The sequence below is a fragment of the Sus scrofa genome, chromosome 14 (assembly GCF_000003025.6).
Source record: "Sus scrofa isolate TJ Tabasco breed Duroc chromosome 14, Sscrofa11.1, whole genome shotgun sequence".
NCBI classification, from domain to species: domain Eukaryota; kingdom Metazoa; phylum Chordata; class Mammalia; order Artiodactyla; family Suidae; genus Sus; species Sus scrofa.
Genome location: NC_010456.5, coordinates 90,815,211 through 90,837,743, shown reverse-complemented (window position 1 = coordinate 90,837,743; position 22,533 = coordinate 90,815,211). Strand labels below are relative to the sequence as shown.

General features: G+C 38.5%; 1 protein-coding gene across 15 annotated transcripts in view; it reads right to left on the bottom strand.

The window, feature by feature from the left end:
* MARCH8 (membrane associated ring-CH-type finger 8) overlaps window positions 1-22,533 on the bottom strand; it is a 129,286-nt gene that overhangs the window by 17,092 nt on the left and 89,661 nt on the right. For all 15 annotated transcript variants that reach the window (XM_005671227.3, XM_013983460.2, XM_021073812.1 and 12 more), the window contains one exon: window positions 7,141-7,191. In XM_005671227.3, coding sequence (XP_005671284.1) covers window positions 7,141-7,191 — 51 coding nt within the window. The remainder of the gene's footprint in view (window positions 1-7,140; window positions 7,192-22,533) is intronic.

Below are 22,533 nucleotides of genomic sequence, written 5' to 3'. Positions count from 1 at the left end.
GTTTTTATTTCCAATAATTCTTCTTTGAGACAATTCTAAGATGGTGAAAGAAGCCCTGGCTTTTGACTCCCAAGGTCCTCAGTCTTTGTATGTTCTGGGGCCACTCCACTAAGCACACCACCTCCCAGAACATACTTCTTAGAGCAAGAATTTAATGATTTAAAAATCAGGTCAATAATCCACAGGGCTGTTACAAGGATCAAATAAAATCAGAGATGCATAAATGTGACAGACACCATTGCAGGAAGGCCTCTTCTGTGAAGAAGGCTTCCAGGTGGACCACAACTGCTAGGTGACCTGGGGCTTATCACCCCAATTATTCATTGTCCTTGTACCCTGTTCATTTCTTTCCTGGCACTTGTCAAGGCTTACAGAACCATATTAATGGAACAGTATGTTCATCTAGAAGCTGCTGCTATTTCACACGGCATAATGCTGGCACGCAGTGTTGCCATGCTGGTGTTCAATGCATACTTGTTGAATAAATAAAACAAGTACACCCTGGAGTATTTTGTGTCTCTATCAGTACATCTAAAACAGAGGTTCTGAAATTTCTTGGTCTCAAGATTCCTTTACACTCTAAAAATGATTGAGGCCCCCCCAAAGAGCTTGTGTTTATATGGGTTACATCAACCACACATCAGAAAACTTGAAAAAATGAGACCACCCGTACACATTCCATTAGATTCAGAGAGAAGATGCCATCCCGCATGCCACTCAGCCTCCGGAAACACCACTCTACACTCATAAGAGAAGGAGAATAACACAAGTCAATAATGTCTTGATTTTATTATGAAACTGGTTTTAAGCTTGTCCTTCTCCCCACCAAGAGATCCAGAACCAAACTTTGAAAACTGCTGGTCTAAAGCTTTAGACAAAAAATAAACTGTAACCAGTCAGATGAAAAAGAAATAAGAAAATACAATCAGTCCGTCTTTGCAAAGGGGGAGTCAAAGAACAAAACACTGATCACTGAGCTCCATCAGGTCCCAAAGTGGGGCTACGTGGTGGTGTTCATGACACATATAAAGCAGGCTGTCACCACTTGATGCCATTCAACTCTGCCAATTCATTCCCCTTGTTTCTGTTGCATGAAAGTAAGTATCTTGTCTTTGGGATAGTTGTTTTCTTGGGTATAAAGTAAAAAAGGCACATTAACTTCATACATAACCCATAGGTCTGAGTAACCTAATTCTGTCACTGGTTAACGACTCTATATTCAGAAAGAGAGAGAAGAAGACCTTGGTCTTGACAATCACATTGCTGAGTGTGGCCAGCAAGCCTCCATCCTCAGGCTGTATTTACATCTGACATATGACATTCTGCGCTCTCATTCCTATCTTATGGCAACATTAACTAGAAAATATTCAAGAAATCTAGGAGATTCAATGCTCAAATTCATTGATATTTGCTTGCGAAACAATAGAACAGCAATAATTTTAAGTGCTCATTAAATATGTCCAATCTGACTTCAACTCAGGAATATTTGATTAACCAGAGGCACATAATGCTCATAGTATCTGAATAAAATTATGCGGAGCTCTAAAACTTTTGCCAGGACTCAGCCTTCAGCTGGAGCTCTAAGCCTGCCTGGCTGCAAGGAGGAGGGTACCCACGCATCAGGCTTCATCGAGGATTTCTAGCTAGCCATTGCCATCTCCCTGTAGTAAATGCTGCCAATTGTAAAAAGGCCCAAGAAATGGTATTACCTGGACCAATCGAATTCCCAGGCTTGAATGAGAATGCTTCCCTCTGGGTAAACTAACACCTTGTCTGTGTGCTGCCTCTTCCTGCACATAAGCCTCCCTTGTGAGGCATCAGCAGAGACTTGAGAAAGCCTAGTCCCTACAATGAGCCAGGCCTAGACAATTCCTTGTTTCTAAAAAAGTTCCAGTTGGATAGAGTGAGTTCAAACCTCCTCAGGGAATTCCAATCTACCTCTAAAGGGCTTTAGGCCAAAGTACAGTGGTCCTCCTGGAGTGGCCCAAACTAGCACAGCCCCAGGATTTACAGCCACCTTGCAATTGCGCGGCCATAAGAGCCATCACTCCTAGTGACTAAGGCTGCTAACATCTGCCATTCATTTCTACCTACAGTATTGGATTTCCCAAGGAGGTTACAAACCAGTTTCCTGCTACAGTTTAACCCCATCCTGGCCAGCTGCTTTTTACTTTTTATGTCCTGCTTTAGATTTCCCTCTCTAGCCATACTTTCCCTGAGCAGCCCTTCTAACTTCAGTTCCTCGTAATTCTGTACCTTGGCCCCTTGCCTTTTACCTTCATAATAATTCTGCCTGCAAGTATTTTATGGAGGCCTGCTTATTCCTCTCCTCTCTGTTTTGTTCAGCATTCAAAGCATAATGCGTGGCACACAGTTAAGTGTTGGACAAAATCTGAACTCAGGCAATACTCATAAATGCTACACTTGTGTACATTCCAATTGAGGATACTTTATGCTGAGTGATGAGACAGGTTGCAGATGGGGCATGGTGTTGGCACATGTCCCTGGAAAGGCAGTCACGTCACCTCATCCTAACACAGTGGGCCTTCTACAAGCAGCCTCCATGATCATCTGAGTTCACCTGAAGGCCATGTCAGCACCTTGATGCATTCCCATCACAAGCCCCATTGCCAAGTTGCCCTGGGAGTGATGGCCACCTGACAGTCAGAGGCTGCACATGATTCCTACAGCAGAGACCCCACCTCTGTCCTTTCCCCCCTCTCTACCACATAGCCTCCCAAATCCCCTAGTCTGTTGGAGCTCTAGTTCACAAAGGGCAGAATCAGGGCCAGTAGTAGGTGACAGAATAAGAGTTTAGGTGACATACTGAAGAACATTTTTTAATAAGTTTTTTGGCTTTTTTGTTTGTTTGTTGTTTTTGGCCATGCCCATGGCACGCAGAAGTTCCTAGGCCAGGGAATGAATGTGCGCCACAGCAGCAACAATGCTGGATCCTTAACCCACTGAGCCACTGGGAATTCTTTTTTCTCTCTTTTTTTTTTTTTTGTCTTTCATCTTTTTAGGGCTGCACCTGTGGCATATGGAGGTTCCCAGGCTAGGGGTCCAACAGGAGCTGTAGCCACCGGCCTACACCAGAGCCACAGCAATGAGGGATCCAAGAGGAGTCTGTGACCTACACCACAGCTCACGGCAACGCCAGATCCTTAACCCACTGAGTGAGGCCAGGGATCAAACTCGCTTCCTCATGGATGCTAGTTGGGTTCCTTAACCACTGAGCCATGACGGGAACTCCCAGGGAATTCTTTTAAGTTTTTTCATAGGAGCATAATGCAGACCACAGGTGACTGACAGTATGAGTACAAACTAGCCTGAAACCCAGCCGTAGGCCGAGTCAACGGGAAAAGTCTCTTGACAAAGACAACAGAGATCTCAGATAGCATAAAACATGTCCATGCACTGACTTTTCTTTGTTATCTTCTACCTCACAGTTATGAAGCATATGCTTAAGCATGTCTGCTACACTTAAGATAAAAGTAGCCTCAAATAACAGGCTCATTTTATAAATGCTGTAAGAAACAAATGTATTCTCAAAAACAAGTTATCTTTCACAGCAGTTCTGCCCTCCCTTCTTCAGCCCTATTTAACTGTTTCATGCCTAACATAGTTATGGAGGCTTATTTTCTGCAACAAAAATTCATGTAGATGGGATCCCTGCAAAGTTAATTGTGTGAGCAAACAGGACTTCCAGTTACTGAGATTTTTCCTTTGATCTCAGTTAAGTGCAAAGGAACTTGCTGTGGAAATGCAAAAAGCCCAAATCATCTTTCTGCTCTGTGGCAGAAAGCTTTGAGGCTTTCACAGCTCCCTGTTCCTGAGTGTTAAAGCGTGGAGCTAAATTTTTTATGAAAATTCCAACCCTTCATAAAGGAAAGCTCCACATCAGTAGCCATGTTTGTTTTGCTCATCATTTTATGGCAGCACCTCGCTCAGTGCCCAGCACAGAGAACACACAATAAAAATGTGTGCAAGAAGGAAAAAGTCAGAGTTTTGATTAGATTTCTTCATTTTCGCCCCCAGGTTATATTTATTTTAAAGTATATAAGGCATATCTTGGAGATATTGTAGCTTCAGTTCCAAACCACTACGATAAAGCAAATACTGCAATAAAGCAAGTCAAAGTTTTGATTTTTTCCAATGCATATAAAAAGTATGTTTACACTATAATGTAGTGTATTAACTGTACAATAACATTATGAGTAAAAAAAAACCCACCTAAATACCTTAATTAAAAAATACCTTATTGTTTAAAAATGCTAATCACCATCTAAGCCTTCAGAAAGTTGTACTAATAACATCAAAGATCACTCATCACAAATCACCGTAACAAATATAATAACACTAATGAAAAAGTTTGAAATATTTAGAGAATCACCAAAATGTGACACAGTCACAAAGTGAGCAAATACTGTTTGAAAAATGGCACTAATAGACTTGCTTGATGCAAAGTTTCCACAAACCTTCAATTTGTAAAAAATACAATATCTGCAAAGTACAATAAAGCGAAATACAAAAAAAGAATATCTGTAGTTCTGCCTTTGATCAGTAAAGAAATAATAATAGCTAAATCAGGAACTATCCTGACCCATAATGTGAGGAAAGAAATGTATATGTATGTATAACTGGGTTACCTTGTTGTACAGCAGAAATTGGCAGAACAAAAGTCAGTTTACTGACTCTCTGCAATGAAGAGGCTACCCCATGGATGCCTCTTTAAAAAAAAAAGATTTTTCTTTTTTCTTCTTTTTTATTTTTACTTTTTATGGCTGCACCTACAGCATATGGAAGTTCCTGGGCTAGGGATCGAATTGGAACTGCAGCTGCAGGCCTATGCCATAGCCATAGCAACATGGGATCCAAGCTGCATCTGTGACCTATGTGGCAGCTTGCAGCAATGCTGGATCCTTAACCCACTGAGGGAAACCAGGGATCAAACACACACCTTCATGGACACTACATCCAGTTCTTAACCCACTGAGCCACAACGGGAACTCCTACTGCATGCTTTTAAAATGTTTAAGTCAACCTAACCAGACAGGCTGTCTAGATCTACACCATCTTACTTTTCCCTATCCTTATATGTTGGACAGCTCCTTCAAAAAGTTGTAGGGCAAAACTGGCCATTTTACTCAGTCAGTAATGACCTACCACTATACAGTTCTATTGCTCCAGCATTCCTGGCTGAGGGAACACCAAAAGGAAAGAAACATGGGTTGGAACAGGAGAGAGTATTTGGTGAAAGGTATTTATTTACATGGGGTGGCTTAAGCCGCTGGCTTGCATGCTGCTCTAGGAAAAAGGTCAGCAAAGAACCAAGAAGCACTCTGTAAATGGCCTTTAGGCACATTGAGCACAATAGACTTTTCTTTGTTTATAAAATGCAGTGGCAGAATGACATGATTAGATCACAAGGAACAGATTAATTAATGCTTTTTTTTTTTTTTTTTTTTTTTTAAGGGCCCAAGACATATGGAAGTTTCCAGGCTAGGGGTAGTATCTGAGCCGCAGTGGCCAGCCTATGCCACAGCCACAGCAAAACCAGATCCAAGCCACATCTGCAACCTACACCTTAGCTCATGGCAACGCCAGATCCTTAACCCAGTGAGGCCAGGAATCAAACCCTCATCTTCATGGATAATAGTGGTGTTCTTAACCTACTGAGCCACAATGGGAATTCCAATTAATGTCTTAAATGATTTTCTACATTCTACTTTTAATTTAAAAATATAATACAGAGTGATACAAAAAAATCTATAGTTTATAAATTAAAATGGCATATATGACTGTTTTATTAGAGAATTTAGGAGGCCTGAGACAGCAGGACATGTTTTGTTACATTGTTCAGACTTTTCTGTCAGGATCTGACATAGACATCCAGAGAAAGTCTGTCTTTACAAGGAATCTTCATAGATACATTCACATGGACAAGAAGCTGGCAGAGCCCCTGTCTGGTCTAAGAGATGAGCAGTACATGAGAGTAAGCTCCTGACATGGGAGACAACATTTGCTGGCTCCAGAGTCACGCCTAGCGGCTGATGTGCTCCTGGAAGGCTACTCAAGTGACCACACCACAGGTGCATCAGGTGCTGATGGTTGAACATTTCATCTCCTTAGCCCTCCTTTTCCCAGCCACCTTCCAGCTGGTGGTGGCCTTGTGATCCAGTTCTGGCCAGTGAAAAGTAAGCAGAAGTCAGGAAGCTGGGTAAGGCTTCTGGGAAGGACTTTGCCTTCCTGTTCAAAAAGGTCACTCTTAGCTGATAGATTCCCCCATCCTTCATCATTCTTCTTATTCCACCAAGGCCATGGCCATGGTGCTGGGAGGTCCAGTACTCACCTTGAGACCATGAGATATCAAACATGAGAATGACAACATGCTGAGGAAGGTGGCACAAAGGATAAAGAGCCTGGGTCTCCAGAAACATCTGTGAACAACTGTATCAGCCCTAAACCATCCACCTCTAGACATCTTGTCATCAGAACCACTTAAGTCTACAATTACTTAAGACTTAAGTCACCAGAGCTAGTTTTTTGGTACTATCAGTCAAATGCATTCCTAACTGAGGTGACGGATTCTCTGGTGACTCTCTGAGATTTCTTTTACCTGAAAATAAATGATTTCTCTTGGAAGAAATGGGGTTTTCACCTAGTCACACCCCTGCCTCACTAGAAAAGTATAACTGCCATATACTTTGTTACATGGTTCCAGAACTGATTAAAGAAACATTAAGGAGTTCCTGTCATGGCTGGAGTTCCCGTCGTGGCTCAGTGGTTAATGAATCCGACTGGGAACCATGAGGTTGCAGGTTCGATTCCTGGCCTTGCTCAGTGGGTTAAGGATCCGGCGTTGCTATGAGCTGTGGTGTAGGTTGCAGACTCGGCTCGAATACCGTGTTGCTGTGGCTCTGGTGTAGGCTGGCGGCTACAGCTCTGATTCAACCCCTAGCCTGGAAACCTCCATATGCTGCGGGAGCAGCCCTAGAAAAGGCAAAAAGACAGAAAAAAAAAAAAGAAAAAAGAAACATTAAGATTTTATGTCTTTAAAAGGAAAGAGTGTAAATACATGCCAGGCATAAGAATACAAAAACTTCAAGCTGCAAAATAACATATTTCAGTGCACTTTACCTTAGAAATGTTACTTGAATGACTCATGGAATGTCCCAAAGTCTTCTCATTCTGCAAGAAAACCAAACAGGTGTTAATTATCAAGCTTTGATTAAAATGTGCAAACAAGTAATTAATCATAACAATCCTATTAACAAATCATTCCCTCAATTAGAATTTGCTGAGCACAAAATAATATGTACTGGGCCAGCTATTAGACACTGAAGAATTTGGCAAAGATGAATAAAACAATAGTCCTTGCCCTAAAGAAACTTTTTATTAACAAGAAAAGAATAAGAACTTGGAATCAACTGTAAAAATAAGAGGACAATAAGTATCTTAAGAAGCATTCAAGGAATTCCTGTTGTGGCTCAGCGGGTTAAGACCCAACATAAGTGTCTGGGAGGATGCAGGTTGGATCCCTGGCCTCACTTAGTGGGTTAAGGACCCAGTGTTATCACAAGCTTCGGAGTAGGATGTGGATGTGGCTCAGATCCCACATTGCTATGGCTGTGACAAAGGCTGGCAGCTGCAGCTCTGATTCAACCCCTAGCCCAGGAATTTCCATGTGCCGTGGGTGTGGTTGTAAAAAGAAAAAAAAGAAGAAGAAGAAAAACTTGCCTGATTTAAATTAAAAAAAAAAAAAAAGCATTCAAGTGGAGGTTCAGAGGTAAGAAGCTGCGTGTACAGTTTTATGTGAATGGTCCATGCCGTAACGGTAAGAAGGGGAAGAAGAAATAGGGATAGCAGACCATACCAGGCCATCTGGCTGGAACATTGCACAGCTCATACCTATTCCCTCAAGCCTGTTTCTCCTCCTGGATTAGAGAAATTTTAGAGTCCTGCTAGCCTCCTCCCCCTCATACCCCTTCACCTTCAAGTCACAAAGTCTTGTGTCAAATTCTTCCTTCCTAATGTCTCTCAATTTCAAATCCCATCACCAATTCTATTGTCAATGCCTTAGTTTAGGTTCTCTTCATTTCTTACTTGGAGTTCTTGAATAACTTCCTAGCTGGTCTTTTTGCTTTTAAACCGACCTCCCCAATACATAGTTCTTATAGACCGAATTATGACCCCACCCCCAATTCATACATTGAATTCCTAACTCAGAATATGACTATATTTGGAGATGGGAGTCTTTAAAGAGGAAATTGTGTTCAAATGAGGCCATTAAACTGGTCACTACTCCAGTATGAATGACGTCCTTATAAGAAGGGAAATTAGGATACAGATATACACAGGGAGAAGATGCAAGGAGAAGATGGCTATCTACCCCACCAAGGGAAGAGGCCCTGGGGAAGAAACAAACCCTGTTGACACCTTGATCTTCAACCTCTAGCCTCAAGAACTGTGAGAAAGAAATTCCTGTTGTTTAAACCACCTAGTCTGTGTGTGGTACTTGTTATGGCAGCCCTAGCAAATGAATACAATAGTATTCACAGTATAACCTTCCAAAAAAAAGTGAATGTTTGGAGTTCCTGTTGTGGCTCAGCAGCAACGAGTCCAACTAGAATCCATGAGGATGTAGGTTTGATCCCTGGCCTTGCTCAGTGGGTCAAGGATCTGGCACTGCTCTAAGCTGTGGTGTAGGTTGCACACGTGACTCAGAGCTGGCATTGCTGTGGCTGTGGTGTGGGGTGGCAGCTGCAGCTAAAATTCAACCCCTAGCCTGGGAACCTCCATATACCACAGGCCCAGTCCTGAAAAGCAAAAATAAATACATAAATAATTTTAAAAGCGAATGTTCTCAAAGTAAATCTGTTTTTTTTTTTTTTTTTTTTTTTTTTTTTTTTTTTTTTTTGGTGGGGTTGCAGGGGAGGGATGCTCCCAAGGCACGTGGAAGTTCCCAGGCCAGGGACTAAACCTGAACCACTGTTGCAACCTGCTCCGCGGCTGCAGCAATGCCATATCCTTCCTAAATCTAATTCTAAATTTTAAGAATAATAAAGTAACTTTGCCTGAATTCACTGAGCCTTGCTCTAAATCAAGTGAGTTTTTTTTTAAAAAAAAAAAAACTATTACAAATGAAAGAAATGATCTTACTCGTATTTTTAAAAATTATCTATTCTCTATTCAGTTCACATGCCGTGCAATAACCATGGGGAAAAAAAGTTTAGATGTAGGTAAAATTCTTTGGTCAACTGGAAGGAAGTACAAAGGATCATTTAAAAACTCCCTTGAGGGAAGTTCCCATTGTGGTGCACTGGAAACGAATCCAACTAATAACCACGAGATTGCGGGTTCTATCCCTGGCCTCACTCAGTGGGTTAAGGATCCAGCGTTGCCATGAACTGTGGTGCGGCTTGGATCTGGCGTTGCTGTGGCTCTGGCACAGGCTGGCAGCTGGAGCTCTGATTAGACCCCTAGTCTGGGAAACTCCATATGCCGCAGGTGCAGCCCTAAAATAAAATAAAATAAAAAAATAAAATCTCCTTTGAGGAAGAGTTAATTCCATTCCACCAAGGCTCTCCTTAAAGAAATCTCGCCATCAGAAAATTTTTTACTTTCTCCTTCCCCTCAATCCATCAAATCACAGACTGACTTGATGTCTGTACACCTGGCTTTGAACACTCAATATCACTAAAAGGATGATGAAGAACTGTTTCAAGATCTACCCAGTGTCCTGCCAGCCAGCAGCACATGTTTTGGCCATGTTCTTCCTTGTCTTTATAGCAATGTGTTTGTGCAATTTTGGAAATAATTTTATTATAGTCTCTCTTACTTTATAAATCTGAGTAGAAATAGAAATTCAAGTTTCTTAAATATGATACAATACAGATACTGCTATTAAGTTTAGTCTCATGGAATGTTTCTTGGTCTTAAGCATGTCAATTACACAGTTAGAATAGAAAAGAATAAAATTATAAAGTATGCTCAAGGTGTTAGCAATATATCACCAAAGACAGTTTCTGAAATACCAGGTATAATTAGGAATTGCATGCAATTATCTTATTCACTCACTGGGAAATGAGAGTCCCTCTGTCTATAGAAAAAGTGTATCTGTAATCATTCAAGTTCATTCATGGGTCAAGAACATACAAGCAAAAAGCACAAGGCACTGCTGTGAATCCAGGTTTAAAGGCTCATCTACTGACAATTTATTACTAAATTTTAATTTAGCCTACTAAACTAAAACAAAGATACCATATGCTTTGGATTATTTGTACAGGAAACCAATTATAACCACTATCAAATTACTATCTCACAAGAAATGGCCAGTTTAACACCATCTGGAGATCTATAGAGAAGTTGAGCACCAATAATTCATGTCCTAGACTTTTTTGACATTCATTATTCCATAGAGAATGGTCCTGAGGTGGAGAAAGGCCTAGCTGTTAAGCTAGGTAACATTATAAATCCAGACCGAGATCTAAAAGGTGTTCTTTAAACTTTTTGAACTTGAGAAATAAGTGTAATTACATAAGCCTTTATTGTGTCTTCCTTGTTAGAACAATTCAATATTTTAAATGGTAAAATCAAATAACTAGCCCCAGAAGATACAGATGTTTTAAAGCCTGAAACCTGTCAATATTTAATATTGCTTCTCTACTACTTGGTAAGAAAATTAACAATTCAGTTCCAATAAACCATGTTTTTGTTTTTGTTTTTCCTTAAACATTGCTACATTTATTTGGACTTACTAACAGGAAGCAAATCCCAGCATTCATTCAAATCAGCTACTCATTCATTCCATACTTATTTACTATGCAACTACCTTATGCAAACAACTGTATAAGGCATAGAAATATGGACAAAAATAAATCTAACTCCTAGGTCTGTGCCAGTGATGTTACCACAGAATTGCCTTGAAATCATGTTTTGATGAGGAACATACAACTAGGGAAAAGCTAAAGAATGACATTTAAAAAAACACATACATAAATTACATCAGGGTAGAGTGTAGTCGGAATGTCATGCTTCTGAATGAGAAGGAAAGTTTTATCAAACATCAATGTCAAGAACTGGAATGTGGTATAACAAAGAGAAAAAGAGCTTTATTCCAGTTTAAGCTGAAACTGAGCTTCAATGCCCAAGTGATAAAAACCTTAGCAAGTGATCTTCACACAGCCTCTAGTACGTTCAGTCACTGCCTTGTGGGTCCCACCGACCAGTAACCCCTGTACCCTCCTTCCTCAGAGGGGGCAGGGAGATACCACACCCTCCTTTCCATGTTTCTTTGTGGGCTCTCTGTCTACATTACACAAAAGAGCTCCTCAGAACACAGCTCCATGCCCTTTTCTCATTTGTTGTCTCCCTTAGACCAGAGCTTGTAAAACATTGTGCATTTGAATCATTTAGGGATCTTGCTCAAATGCATATTGTTAGATCTAAGGGAGGTAGGCTGAGATTCTGTGTCTAATAAGCTCCCAGGTGACTCCCATGCTGCTGGTCCCCAGACCACACTTTAAGATGCAAGTGTGATTCCAAATCCTGGGCCAGAATAATCTATAAAGGCTATGACTCTTTTTTCTTTTAAGTAAATCACCTACTGAAAAAGTAAATTTCTATGAAAATGCGTCAGTGTGCTCACAATTAATACAAATAAATCAGTCAGGAAACAGATTAATAAATAGACTGAGAAAAATTGAGTCTGAGGGTGTTAGAAGTTTTGTTAATGTAAGAAGTTACTAAATCACAAAGATAAAGAGAAGATCTGCTGAAAAATATGGAACATTTCACAATTTAATCAGTCCTATCAGTTATGTGTGACAGAGCCAAGATGCAGAGCCTACAGAGACCACATAACCTGGAAGAAGCCAAGAATTAACAAGACAATGAGGCGAAATGTCTAAGCAAGTTTTTGGGAATCTGTACAAAGGAGTCAAAAAATACAACTCCATGTGGGAGTTTCTTAAAACTCTGACCACGACAAATCATTAAACTAAACAAATATGCAAACCAACAAACCTACGCGTAACAGATATTGCTAACTTACTACCCAATATCCAATGCTACCAACATCTCCAACTTTGTTCTGAGCAGCTACTGAAAGCTGAAAGTTCTCTTTCTCACATTATTTTGCAATTAAGGGTAAATACATAAGAAAGTTCTCTCTAAAGATATTACCCTTGAGTTTTCTGGGAAAACATTTTCCTTTCCTGATACAGCCACTGCTCCTTTCTCCAGCATTCCTCCTGCCCTCATCTACCGTGGAATACAGATGCCATGCCAAGAGGTACAGTAATCATCTTGGGATCATGAGGAGAAAAAGTATACACCAGAAGTCTCCAACATTTTGGATTCAAGACTCCTTTACAATAGAAAAAAAATTATAAGGACTCCTATATCTATTGATATTTACCATATTAGAAATTAAAATGGACAATTTGAAATGCAGGAATCTCTTAATTCATTTAGAACTAACAGTGAAAACTCAGTTAAAATACATAATATTTCTATGAAAAAAAACTATTTTTCCAAACAACAAATAAATGAGCAGAGAAGCACGGTTTTACATTTTTATAAATCTTATTATTGTCTAATTAATAGAAGACAGCTGGATTCTCATAACTGCTTGTACATTCAATATCCTCTGATACGTTTTGTTGTTGTTGTTGTTGGGTTTTTTTTGCCTTTTGTCTTTTTAGGGCCGCACCTGCGGCATATGGGGGCTCCCAGGCTAGGGGTCTAATGGGAGCTGTAGCCACTGGCCTATGCCAGAGCCACAACAACAACGCCAGATCCGAGCCGTGTCTGCAACCTACACCACAGCTCACGGCAATGCCAGATCCTTAACCCACTGAGCAAGGTGAGGGATCGAACCCACAACCTCATGGTTCCTAGCCAGATTCGCTTCCGTGCGCCATGACGGGAACTCCATATGATATATTGTTTTGATTGACGTGATGAAGAAAATTTGGCTTTATATGGTTACATAGTTAGAAAAGGAATGTACATTGTAATAACCATGAGACAACTGTGGATATTATTCTTTGTACTACACAAAAACTCAACAATTACCTGGGATTTAGACTCTGAAATGATATTAATGAACTTATAATACTCCATTATAACCAACTGCCCCATCTTTCTTTGAAACACTCTTAAATAGGCATGACTTTATAACACCACACTTTGGCCATTTAGAAACTGTTGGCCCACCAAGTTATGCAAATTTCTAAGACTGACACATTTCATTATGTAATATCAAAAAACAAAAAACAAACAAACAAAAAAAACTGGAGTTCCTGTCATGGTGCAGTGGTTAACGAATCCAGACTAGGAACCATGAGGTTGTGGGTTTGATCCCTGGCCTTGCTCAGTGGTTAAGGATCTGGCGTTGCCGTGAGCTATGGTGTAGGTCACAGATGCGGCTTGGATCTGACGTTGCTGTGGCTGGGGCGTAGGCTGGTGGCTACAGCTCTGAGTTGACCCCTAGCCTGGGAACCTCCATATGCCGTGGGAAGCGGCCCTAGAAAAGGCAAAAAAAACCCCAAAAACCCACACTCATTGCTATGACCCCATCAATTGCATCAGAAGAGTCTTTAATTATTGAAAAGCTACTAAGTTTACAGTGGTGGATACAAGTTTTCCAAAACTGTAATTTTTGCCTAGAAACCTCAAATTTGGCAATATAAAATGTAACTGCTTTCCTTAAGGTGAAAGACTGGCTCATTTATTCGATTTTGAGAAAAGGTTTGTCAAATACCCAAGTCATAATAATTATAGTTTTTCAGTCATTCTTTCAACTAAAAATTATATTCCATTAAAAAAAGTAACTATTTCAGGTAGCAACTCAATCATACAAGTCTCTGCTCTGAAACAACTGTTATACTTTGGTGTGCAGTAGAAATGATTTATACAAGAGGTGCAAAGAAAGAATAACAGCTAACCTATAATGAGAATGGTCAATTAAAACTGGCATGCATTTTAGAATTAACATAAAAGGACATCAAAATATTATAACTGTTTTCTAAATGTTCAAAAAGTTAGATACAAGATGTAAAACACATATCAAACTTCCAAAGATAAGCACTGAAAAAGCTATGCAAAGATATAAAGTTATTAACACCATAAATAAAGCAAAAAGGAATTCTTAAAAAGTATCTGATGGCAAAAAAAGAGAGAAGAAAGAGGGGATGGGTGTGTGGAGCTATTATAAATATGTTCACAGAACTCAAGGAAGACACACTTAAAGAGGCAAAGGAAGATATGATGATAATATCTTATCCAATAGACAACAGCAATAAAGAAACAGAGATTGCAAAAAATAAGATGGGAAATGTGGAAATGCAAGGTATAGTAACTGAAATGAAAAATTCATTACAAAAACTCACAGCAGATTTGAGCTGGCAGAGGAAAGAATCCATAAACTTGAAGATAAATAATAAGAGATTATGCAATCTGAAGAACAGAGATCAAAATAATAAAAAAATTAATGGAGCCTTACAGAAATGTGGAACAGATTAAGTACACCAACATATCCATAATGGGAGTACCAGAGGGAAAGGAGAGAAAGGATGAGAAAAAATATTCAGAGGAATAATAGTTGAAAACTCCTAATTTAATGGAAACATTAATGCACAACACCCAGGATCTAAATTAAATTGTGGTAGGAAAAAGAAACAAAGGGATCCATATCTAGACACATCAAATTAACATGCTCAAAGTCAAAAACAAAGAGAACTCTTGAAAACAGCTGAAAGCAGTAAGAGAAAAATAATAATGTCTTATACAAGGGAACCCCCAAAGATTAACAGCTGACTCTTCATCAGAAACCATGTATCAACTGTGTCTCTGCAGCACCAGGATGCAGGTTCAATCTCTGGTGTAGCACAGTGGGTTAAGGATCCAGCACTGCAGCAGCTGGTGTAGGTCACAACTGTGGCTCAGGTCTGAGCCCTAGCCTGGGAACTCCTTATGCTGTGGGGCAGCAAAAAAAATAAATAAAGAAAGAAAAAAGAAAAAGAAAGAAAGAAACCTTGGAGGCCAGAAAAAGACAGAGGAAGGACATATTTAAAAAACTAAAAGAAAAAGAATGGTAACCAAGAATATTATATCCAGGAAACCTATCTTCAATAAGAGAAAGTGAAATGAAGATATTCTCAGAAAAACGAAAACCCAGAGAATTTATTGCTAGTATATGTATTTCCTGTCCTTTCTTCCCTTAAACTGATTTTAAAAAGGATTATATAAAGATACACACACACTTATATAAAATGGCATTGTTGGACCATAACATTGAGAAATGAATATATTTGACAATAACAAACAAAGAAGTGGGTAGTTACCAAGCTCTATTGACAAAAGGAATTGATATGAGATGCCAACTCAAATCAGTATAAATAAAGAGAATGAGAAATGGTAAATAACTTTAAAATATTAAGCTATAAATATGTACATGCTTTCCTTTCTTTTACTTCTTTAAAAGACAAAATTCTGTAAAGTAATAACTGCAGCAATGCACTGTTTGGTTTGTAACATATATAGATGTCATATGTATAAAAATATTAGCAAAGAAAGAGATGATGGAACAGAGGTACATAGGAGGAATAATTTTATGTTGTATTGAAATGAATATGAACCTGAATTAGATTCTGCTAAGAAAAAGAAAATAAGTATATTGTAAAGCCTGGAGCAAACACTAAGAAAGTAACTTTAAAAAATACACTTACTGTACAAGAAAGCAGTAACGGAGAAAATGAGGGGGAAAAGGCATAAGATATACAGAAAACAAACACTGAAATGGCAGATAAATAAATCATATTAATGGCATCAAATATTAACAATCCAGTCAAAAGGAAGAGGTGTCATAGCAGATAAAAACACAAAATGTATATATAACTCCTCACCATCTGGAAGAGGCACAGTTTAGATTCAAAATTACCAATAGGATTACAGTTAAAAGAAGATAAACTGCAAAGACAGCAACCATAAGAAAGCTGGAATGATTAGACCAAGACCAGACAAACAGACTTAAGAAAATGATACTAGAGATAGAGGGGCATTTATTACATACATCATGAAGATATAACAATTATAAGTAGACGTGCACCTCATAGGAAAGCCAAGAATTACATAAAGCAAAAACTGACTGAGTGAAAAACAAGGCAATTCAACAATACAGGCAGACTTCAACACTTACATTCAATAAGGGAGCGAACAACTATGTAGAAGACCAAAAGCAAACTTGACCTAACAGACATCGATAGTACACTAAACCCAACAAAAACAGAATACACATTCATCTAAAGTGCACATGGAACTTTCTCCAGGACAGCCTATATGTAGAGATCATAAAATAAGCCTCAATAAATTTAAAAGGACTGAAATATACAAAGTATGATTTTTGACAGCATAATTAGATATTAACAACAGGAAGAAATGAGTGAAATTCACACATATGTGGAAATTTAAACAATAAAATACGAAATAACCAATGGGTTAAAGAAGAACTCATGAAGATAATTAGAAAATTTGAGATTAATAGTAATAAAGCGTCAAAATACCAAGCTTATACAATTCAGAAAAAATAGTGCTTAGAGAGATGTCTATAGCTATAAATGCTAACAATAATGAAGAAGAAGAATCTAAAATAAATTACTTCCACAAAGTATCACTTGTAAGAAAAGAGAAAACTACACCTAAAGCAACAAAGGGAAAGAGTAGAGGAAATGTTAATGAATAAGGAATAAAATTTGATAGAGAAAAATCAGCAAAACCAAAAGTTGGTTCTTGAACAGGATTTTTAAAAATCAACAAACCTTTAACTAGTTTCACCAAGTAAAAAAGGAAACAACTCAAATTACTAAAATCAGGAATAAAACAATAAGTCTTACCAACCTTACAGAAATATAAAAGATTGTAAGGGTATACCATGAACAATTCTATACCAAGAAATCAGATAACAGAAATAAAAAAGTAGAATTACTATAGAGACACAAACTACCAAAAATGACTCAAGAAGAGAGCCTGAATAAACCAGACTGAATTAGTAGTTTTAAAACTTCCCACAAAGAACAGACCAGGCCTAGATGGCATCACTGGTTAATTCCACCTAACATTTAAGGAAGAATAAATACCAATTCTTCATAAGTGCTTCCCCCCAAAAAAAATAAATAAGAAGAGGAAACACTTTCCAAATTATTCTATGAGGCAGGTATTACTCAGGGTGTTGGGGGGGTGGGGGAGGGGACACACAGATATCACAATTGGAGTTCCCACTGTCGTGTGGATTAAGGATCTAGCATTGTCTCTGAGGTAGCACAAGTTTAATCCCTAGCCCAGTGCAGTAGGTTAAGGATATGGCATTGATGCAGTTGTGCCACAGGTTGCAGCTACAGCTCAGATTTGATCCCTGGCCCAGGAACTTCCATATGCCATGGGTGCAGACCTAAAAAAAGATAAGAAAAAAAAAGATATCGAAATAGACAACTACATACCAATATTCTTTATGAATACAGACTCAAGAATTCTCAACAAAGTACAAGCAAACCAAATCCAGTAACAGATTAAAAAAAAAATTTCACCATGACTGAATGGGATTTATACCAAGAATGCAAGATTGGACTAATCACTGAAACTCAGTGAACAGCTGAAACTCATTAAGATCAACAGAATCCAAACAAGACACTGAATTATATCTGACAAAATCCTAACACCTTTCCTGATAAAAACACCAACAGACTACGAATAGAAGAGGGCTTCCTCAGCCTGATAAAGTGCATCTACCAAAAAACCCAGTTAACATCACAATGATCAAAGGATTAATAGTTTCACAGTAAGGTTAGAAACAAGACAAGATGTCCATTCTTGCAACTTCTACTGAAAACTGTAGTGAGGTTTCTAGGCAAGGAAGTTAGGAAACAAAAGGGGAGGGGGGAAGACATCCATCTTGGAAAAGAAGAAGTAAAATCATATTTACAGATGACATGATCTTGTATATAGAAAATCATCAAAGACCTAAATAAATGGAACCACATCCTTTATTCTTGAATCAGAAGACTTAAAATTGTTAGGTTGGCAATACTCCCCATTTGATCTACAGACTCAAGGCAAACCCTACCAACATTCCCAGCTGACTCTTGAAACAACTAACAAACTGACCTTAACATTCATTACTTGGGACCCAGAATAGCCAGAATAATCTTGAAAAGAACAAAGTTACACTGACATCAAAACTGAGTACAAAGATATAGTAATCAAAACAGTGTGATAATGGCATAAAAATAAGCCAGTCAATGGAATAAAATTAAAAGTCCAGAAACAAGCCCTTACATTTATGGTTAACTAATTTTTAATAAAAGTGTTAAGTGGAAAATAATAAGGTTGGCATAACTGGACATCCATGTGCAAAAAAATTAAGCTGGACCCCTCCTCACACCATACACAAAAATAATCCCCAAATGAATCACAGACCAAATATAAGAACTGAAACTATTTAACTCATAATAAAATACAAGAGTAAATCTTCATGACATTGGATTAAGCAAGGCCTTCTTATGTATGACACCAAAACAACAGTGATGAAACAAAAAATAGGTTAGTTTGATTTCACCAAAATTAAAAAGTTTTGTGCTTCAGAGTGTACCATCGAAAAATGAAAAGAAAACCCACAGAATGAGAGGAATATCTGCAAATTTTGTCTTTTACAAGGGACATATCTAGAATATATAAACAATGCTTATAAGAAAAGAAAATAATAATTATAAAGTGAGCAAAGGATCTGAATAGACATTACTCCTAAGAAGATACGCAAATGGCCGTTAAAATAATAGAGGGGAACTTCAACAAGATAAAGAACGTCTACAAAAAAGCCCTACAGGTCAACATTATATCTAATAATGGAAGATTGAATGCTTCCTCCCTAAGATTACAAACAAGGCAATATTGTCGGCTCTCACCATTCCTTTATTTTTCAATTTTAATTGGGATAAAATACACATAGCATAATATTTACTATCTTTATTTTTAAGTGTACAGTATTATTAAGCGTACTTATGTTGTGCAACCAATCTCCAAAATTTTTTCATCTTGCAAAGCTGAAACTCTATACACATTAAACCAAGTCCCCATTTCTGTCTCTCCAATGCTTAGCAACCACCATTCTATTCCATTTCTATGAATCTGACTAGTCTATTTCAGTTATTGTACTTTGCCATCTCTGCTTAAGTTTTAAATCTTGTATTTCTTTGCTCGGTGTTTGCTGTAAATTATCAATCTTTGCCTCCAGTTTATTTCCAATGTCTTGAATGATCTTTGCTATCATCGGTCTAAAGTCTTTTTCCTGGAGGCTGATGATATCCAGATCATTTAGCTGTTTTTCTGGGGTTTTTTTCCTTGCTCCCTTATCTGATTTATAGTTGTCTGCCTTTTTATTTTGTATAGGTTTTTGGTGTGGTCTCCTTTTTGCAAACAATAGAGTTGTGGCCTCTCTTGCTTCTGATGTCTGCCCCCCTTGTGGCTGAAGTTGTATGGGGGCTTGCTATAGGCTTCCTGATGGGAGGGACTGGTGCCTGCCCACTGGTAGGTGGGGCTTTGTCTCTGGGTGAGATTAGAGGCTGGTGGCTGTGTGCCTGGGGGGTCTTTAGGCAGCCTGTTTACTGATGGGTGGGGCTGTGATCCCACCTGGATTATTATTTGGCCTGGGGCTTCTCAGCGCTGATGGATGGGGCCAGATATTCCCAAAATGGCCACCTCTAGAGGAATGCACAAGAATGATTATTCCAGAGAGCCTTGCCTCCAATGTCCTTCCCCACAGCAAGCCACAGTCAATCGGTATTCCCAGGAGATCCTCCAAGAACTGCAGTCAGGCCTGACCCAAATTTCTATGGAGTCTCTGCTTTGTCCTGGTACCCAAGTGCACATGAAAGCCTGTGTATATCTTTCAAGAATGGGGTCTCCATTTCCCCCAGTCCCATGGAGCTCCTGTGCACAAGTCCCACTGGCCTTCAATGCCAGATGCTCCAGGGGCACTTTATCCCAATGTCAGATCCCCAGGCGTGGGGACCTGACATGGGGCTCAGGATTCCTGCAGATGAGTCTCTGTGATACAGTTACTTTCCAGTCTGTTGGCTGCCCACCCGCAGGTATGAGGTTGCTTATATCACATAACCACCCCTCCTACCATCTTGATGTAGCCTCCTCTTTGTCTTCTGGAATAGGATATCTGTCTTGAAAGTTTCCAGTCCATTTGGTTGAAGGTTGTTCAGCATTTGGTTATAATTTTGTTGTTTTTCCATTGGTCACTCTCCAAGAGGATCAACGTGAATTACTGTCACTTTTTCTCACCAGTTTTTTTTTTTTTTTTTTTTTTTCCCCTGGGGCTCCAGTGGCTTCTCACTCTCTGGATCCAGCAGGCTGGGCCCTGGCCCTCTGTTCAGAGAACAGCTGTGGCAGCAAGACAGCCGGTGCTGTGGTGAGTCTTGACTTCCCCACAGCGGCTCCAGGAGGACTCGCAGCCTGCAGCTCACAGGGCCAAGGCCAGACTTGAATCTGACTACTCTAGACACCACATTTTAAATGTAGTCATACAGTATTTTTCTTTTTATGACTGGCTTATTTTACTTAGCATAACGTCCTCGAGGTTCATCCATGTTCTAACACCTATCAGAATTTCACTCCTTTTTAAAAAGACTGAATAAAATTCTACTCTATGTATATATTTTGTTTATCCAATCATCTGTCAATGGTCAGTTGTGTTGCTTCCATCTTTTTGGCCACCATGTTATGTACATGCGTGTTCAAACATCTCTTAAGACTTTGCTTGCAATTCTTTTGGATTATATAACCAGAAGTGGAATTGCTAGATCATATGGTAACCATATCTTTAATTTTCTGAGAAAATGCCATACTATATTCCGTAGAGGCTGCACCATTTAACATTCCCACCGGAAGTGCACAAAGGTTCCAATTTCTCCACATACATACCAAAACTTTTTTTTTTTAGTAGCTATCCTGATGTGTGTGAAATGATATCTCATGGTGGTTTTGATTTCCATTTCTCTAATAATTAATGATGTTGAGTGCCTTTTCATATGCTTGTCAGCCATTGATATATCTTATCTAGAGAAATATCTATTCAAGTCCTTTGCCCATTATAATTAGATGATTTGTTTGCTACTGTTGAGCTATAGGAGTTCTTAATATTAACACCATATCATATGTGATTTGCAAATGTTTTCTCCCATTCCACAGGGGTTGCCTTTATACTCTGCTGATTGTATCCTTTTTTTTTTTTTTTCCATGTTATGGTTGCACCTGCAGCACATGGAAATTCCCAGGTCAGAGGAGTGAACCAAGCCACAGCTGTGACCTACAGCTGCAGGTGCAGCAATGCCAGATCCTTTAACCCACTGAGCTAAGCTAGGGATCAAACCCAAACCTCAGCAGTTACCAGAGCCACTGCAGTTGGATTCTTAACCCACTCTGTCATAGCAGAAACTCCTACTGATTATATCCTTTGACAGATTTTTAATTTTGATGCAGTCTAGTTTATCTATTTTTACTTTTGTTGCCTGTGCTTTGATGTCATTTCTAAAAAATCATAGCCAAAACACCAATGTCATGAAGCTTCTCTTCCCATGTTTTCTTCTTAATTTATTATAGTTTATGTTTAGTTAGATCTTTTACATTTTGAATTAACTTTTATATATGGTGTAAGGTAAGGGTCTAATGTAATTCTTCCATATGTGGATACCTAATTTTCCCAACACTATTTGTTGAAAAGACTGTCCTTTCTGCATTGAACAGTCTTTACACTCTTACCAAAAATCATTTGACCATATATGCAAGGCTCTCTATTCTATTCCATTGGCCTAAATATCTGTCTAGATTATATAAACATCTGCTTATACCACATTGTTTTGATTACTGTAGTTTTGTAACAAGTTTTGAAATCAGGAAGTGTGAAAGTTCTAATTCTGTCCCTTTTCTTTCAATATTGTTATCATTATTCACTCAAGATTCCATATAAATTTTAGGATTAATTTTTCACTTTGGGAAATAGTGACCTCTTAACAATATTAAGTCCTCCAATCCATGAACACGAGATGTCTTTATATTTATCTACACCTTCTTTAATTTCCTTCAGCAGTGTTCTGTAGTTTTCAGCATACATAACATTCATCTCCTTAAGTTTATTCCTAAGTATTTTATTATTTTTTATGCTATTATAATGGTATTGCTTTCTTGATAACTTTTATGGGTTGTTCATTGTTAGTGTATAGAAATGCAACTGATTTTTGAAGACTATTTTTATATCATGTAACTTCTGAATTCGTGTATTCAAGCAGGTTTGCTGGTGGTTTGGGGGTAGAATCTTTAGGGTTTTCTACATATAAAATCATGTCATCTGTGAACAGAGATAATTTTACTTCTTTTTAATTTCTTTTATTTCTTTTACTTCTTTTTAATTTCTTTTATTTCTTTTACTTTCTCATTATTGAACAGTACCAAAAAAGCAGGCATCCTTGT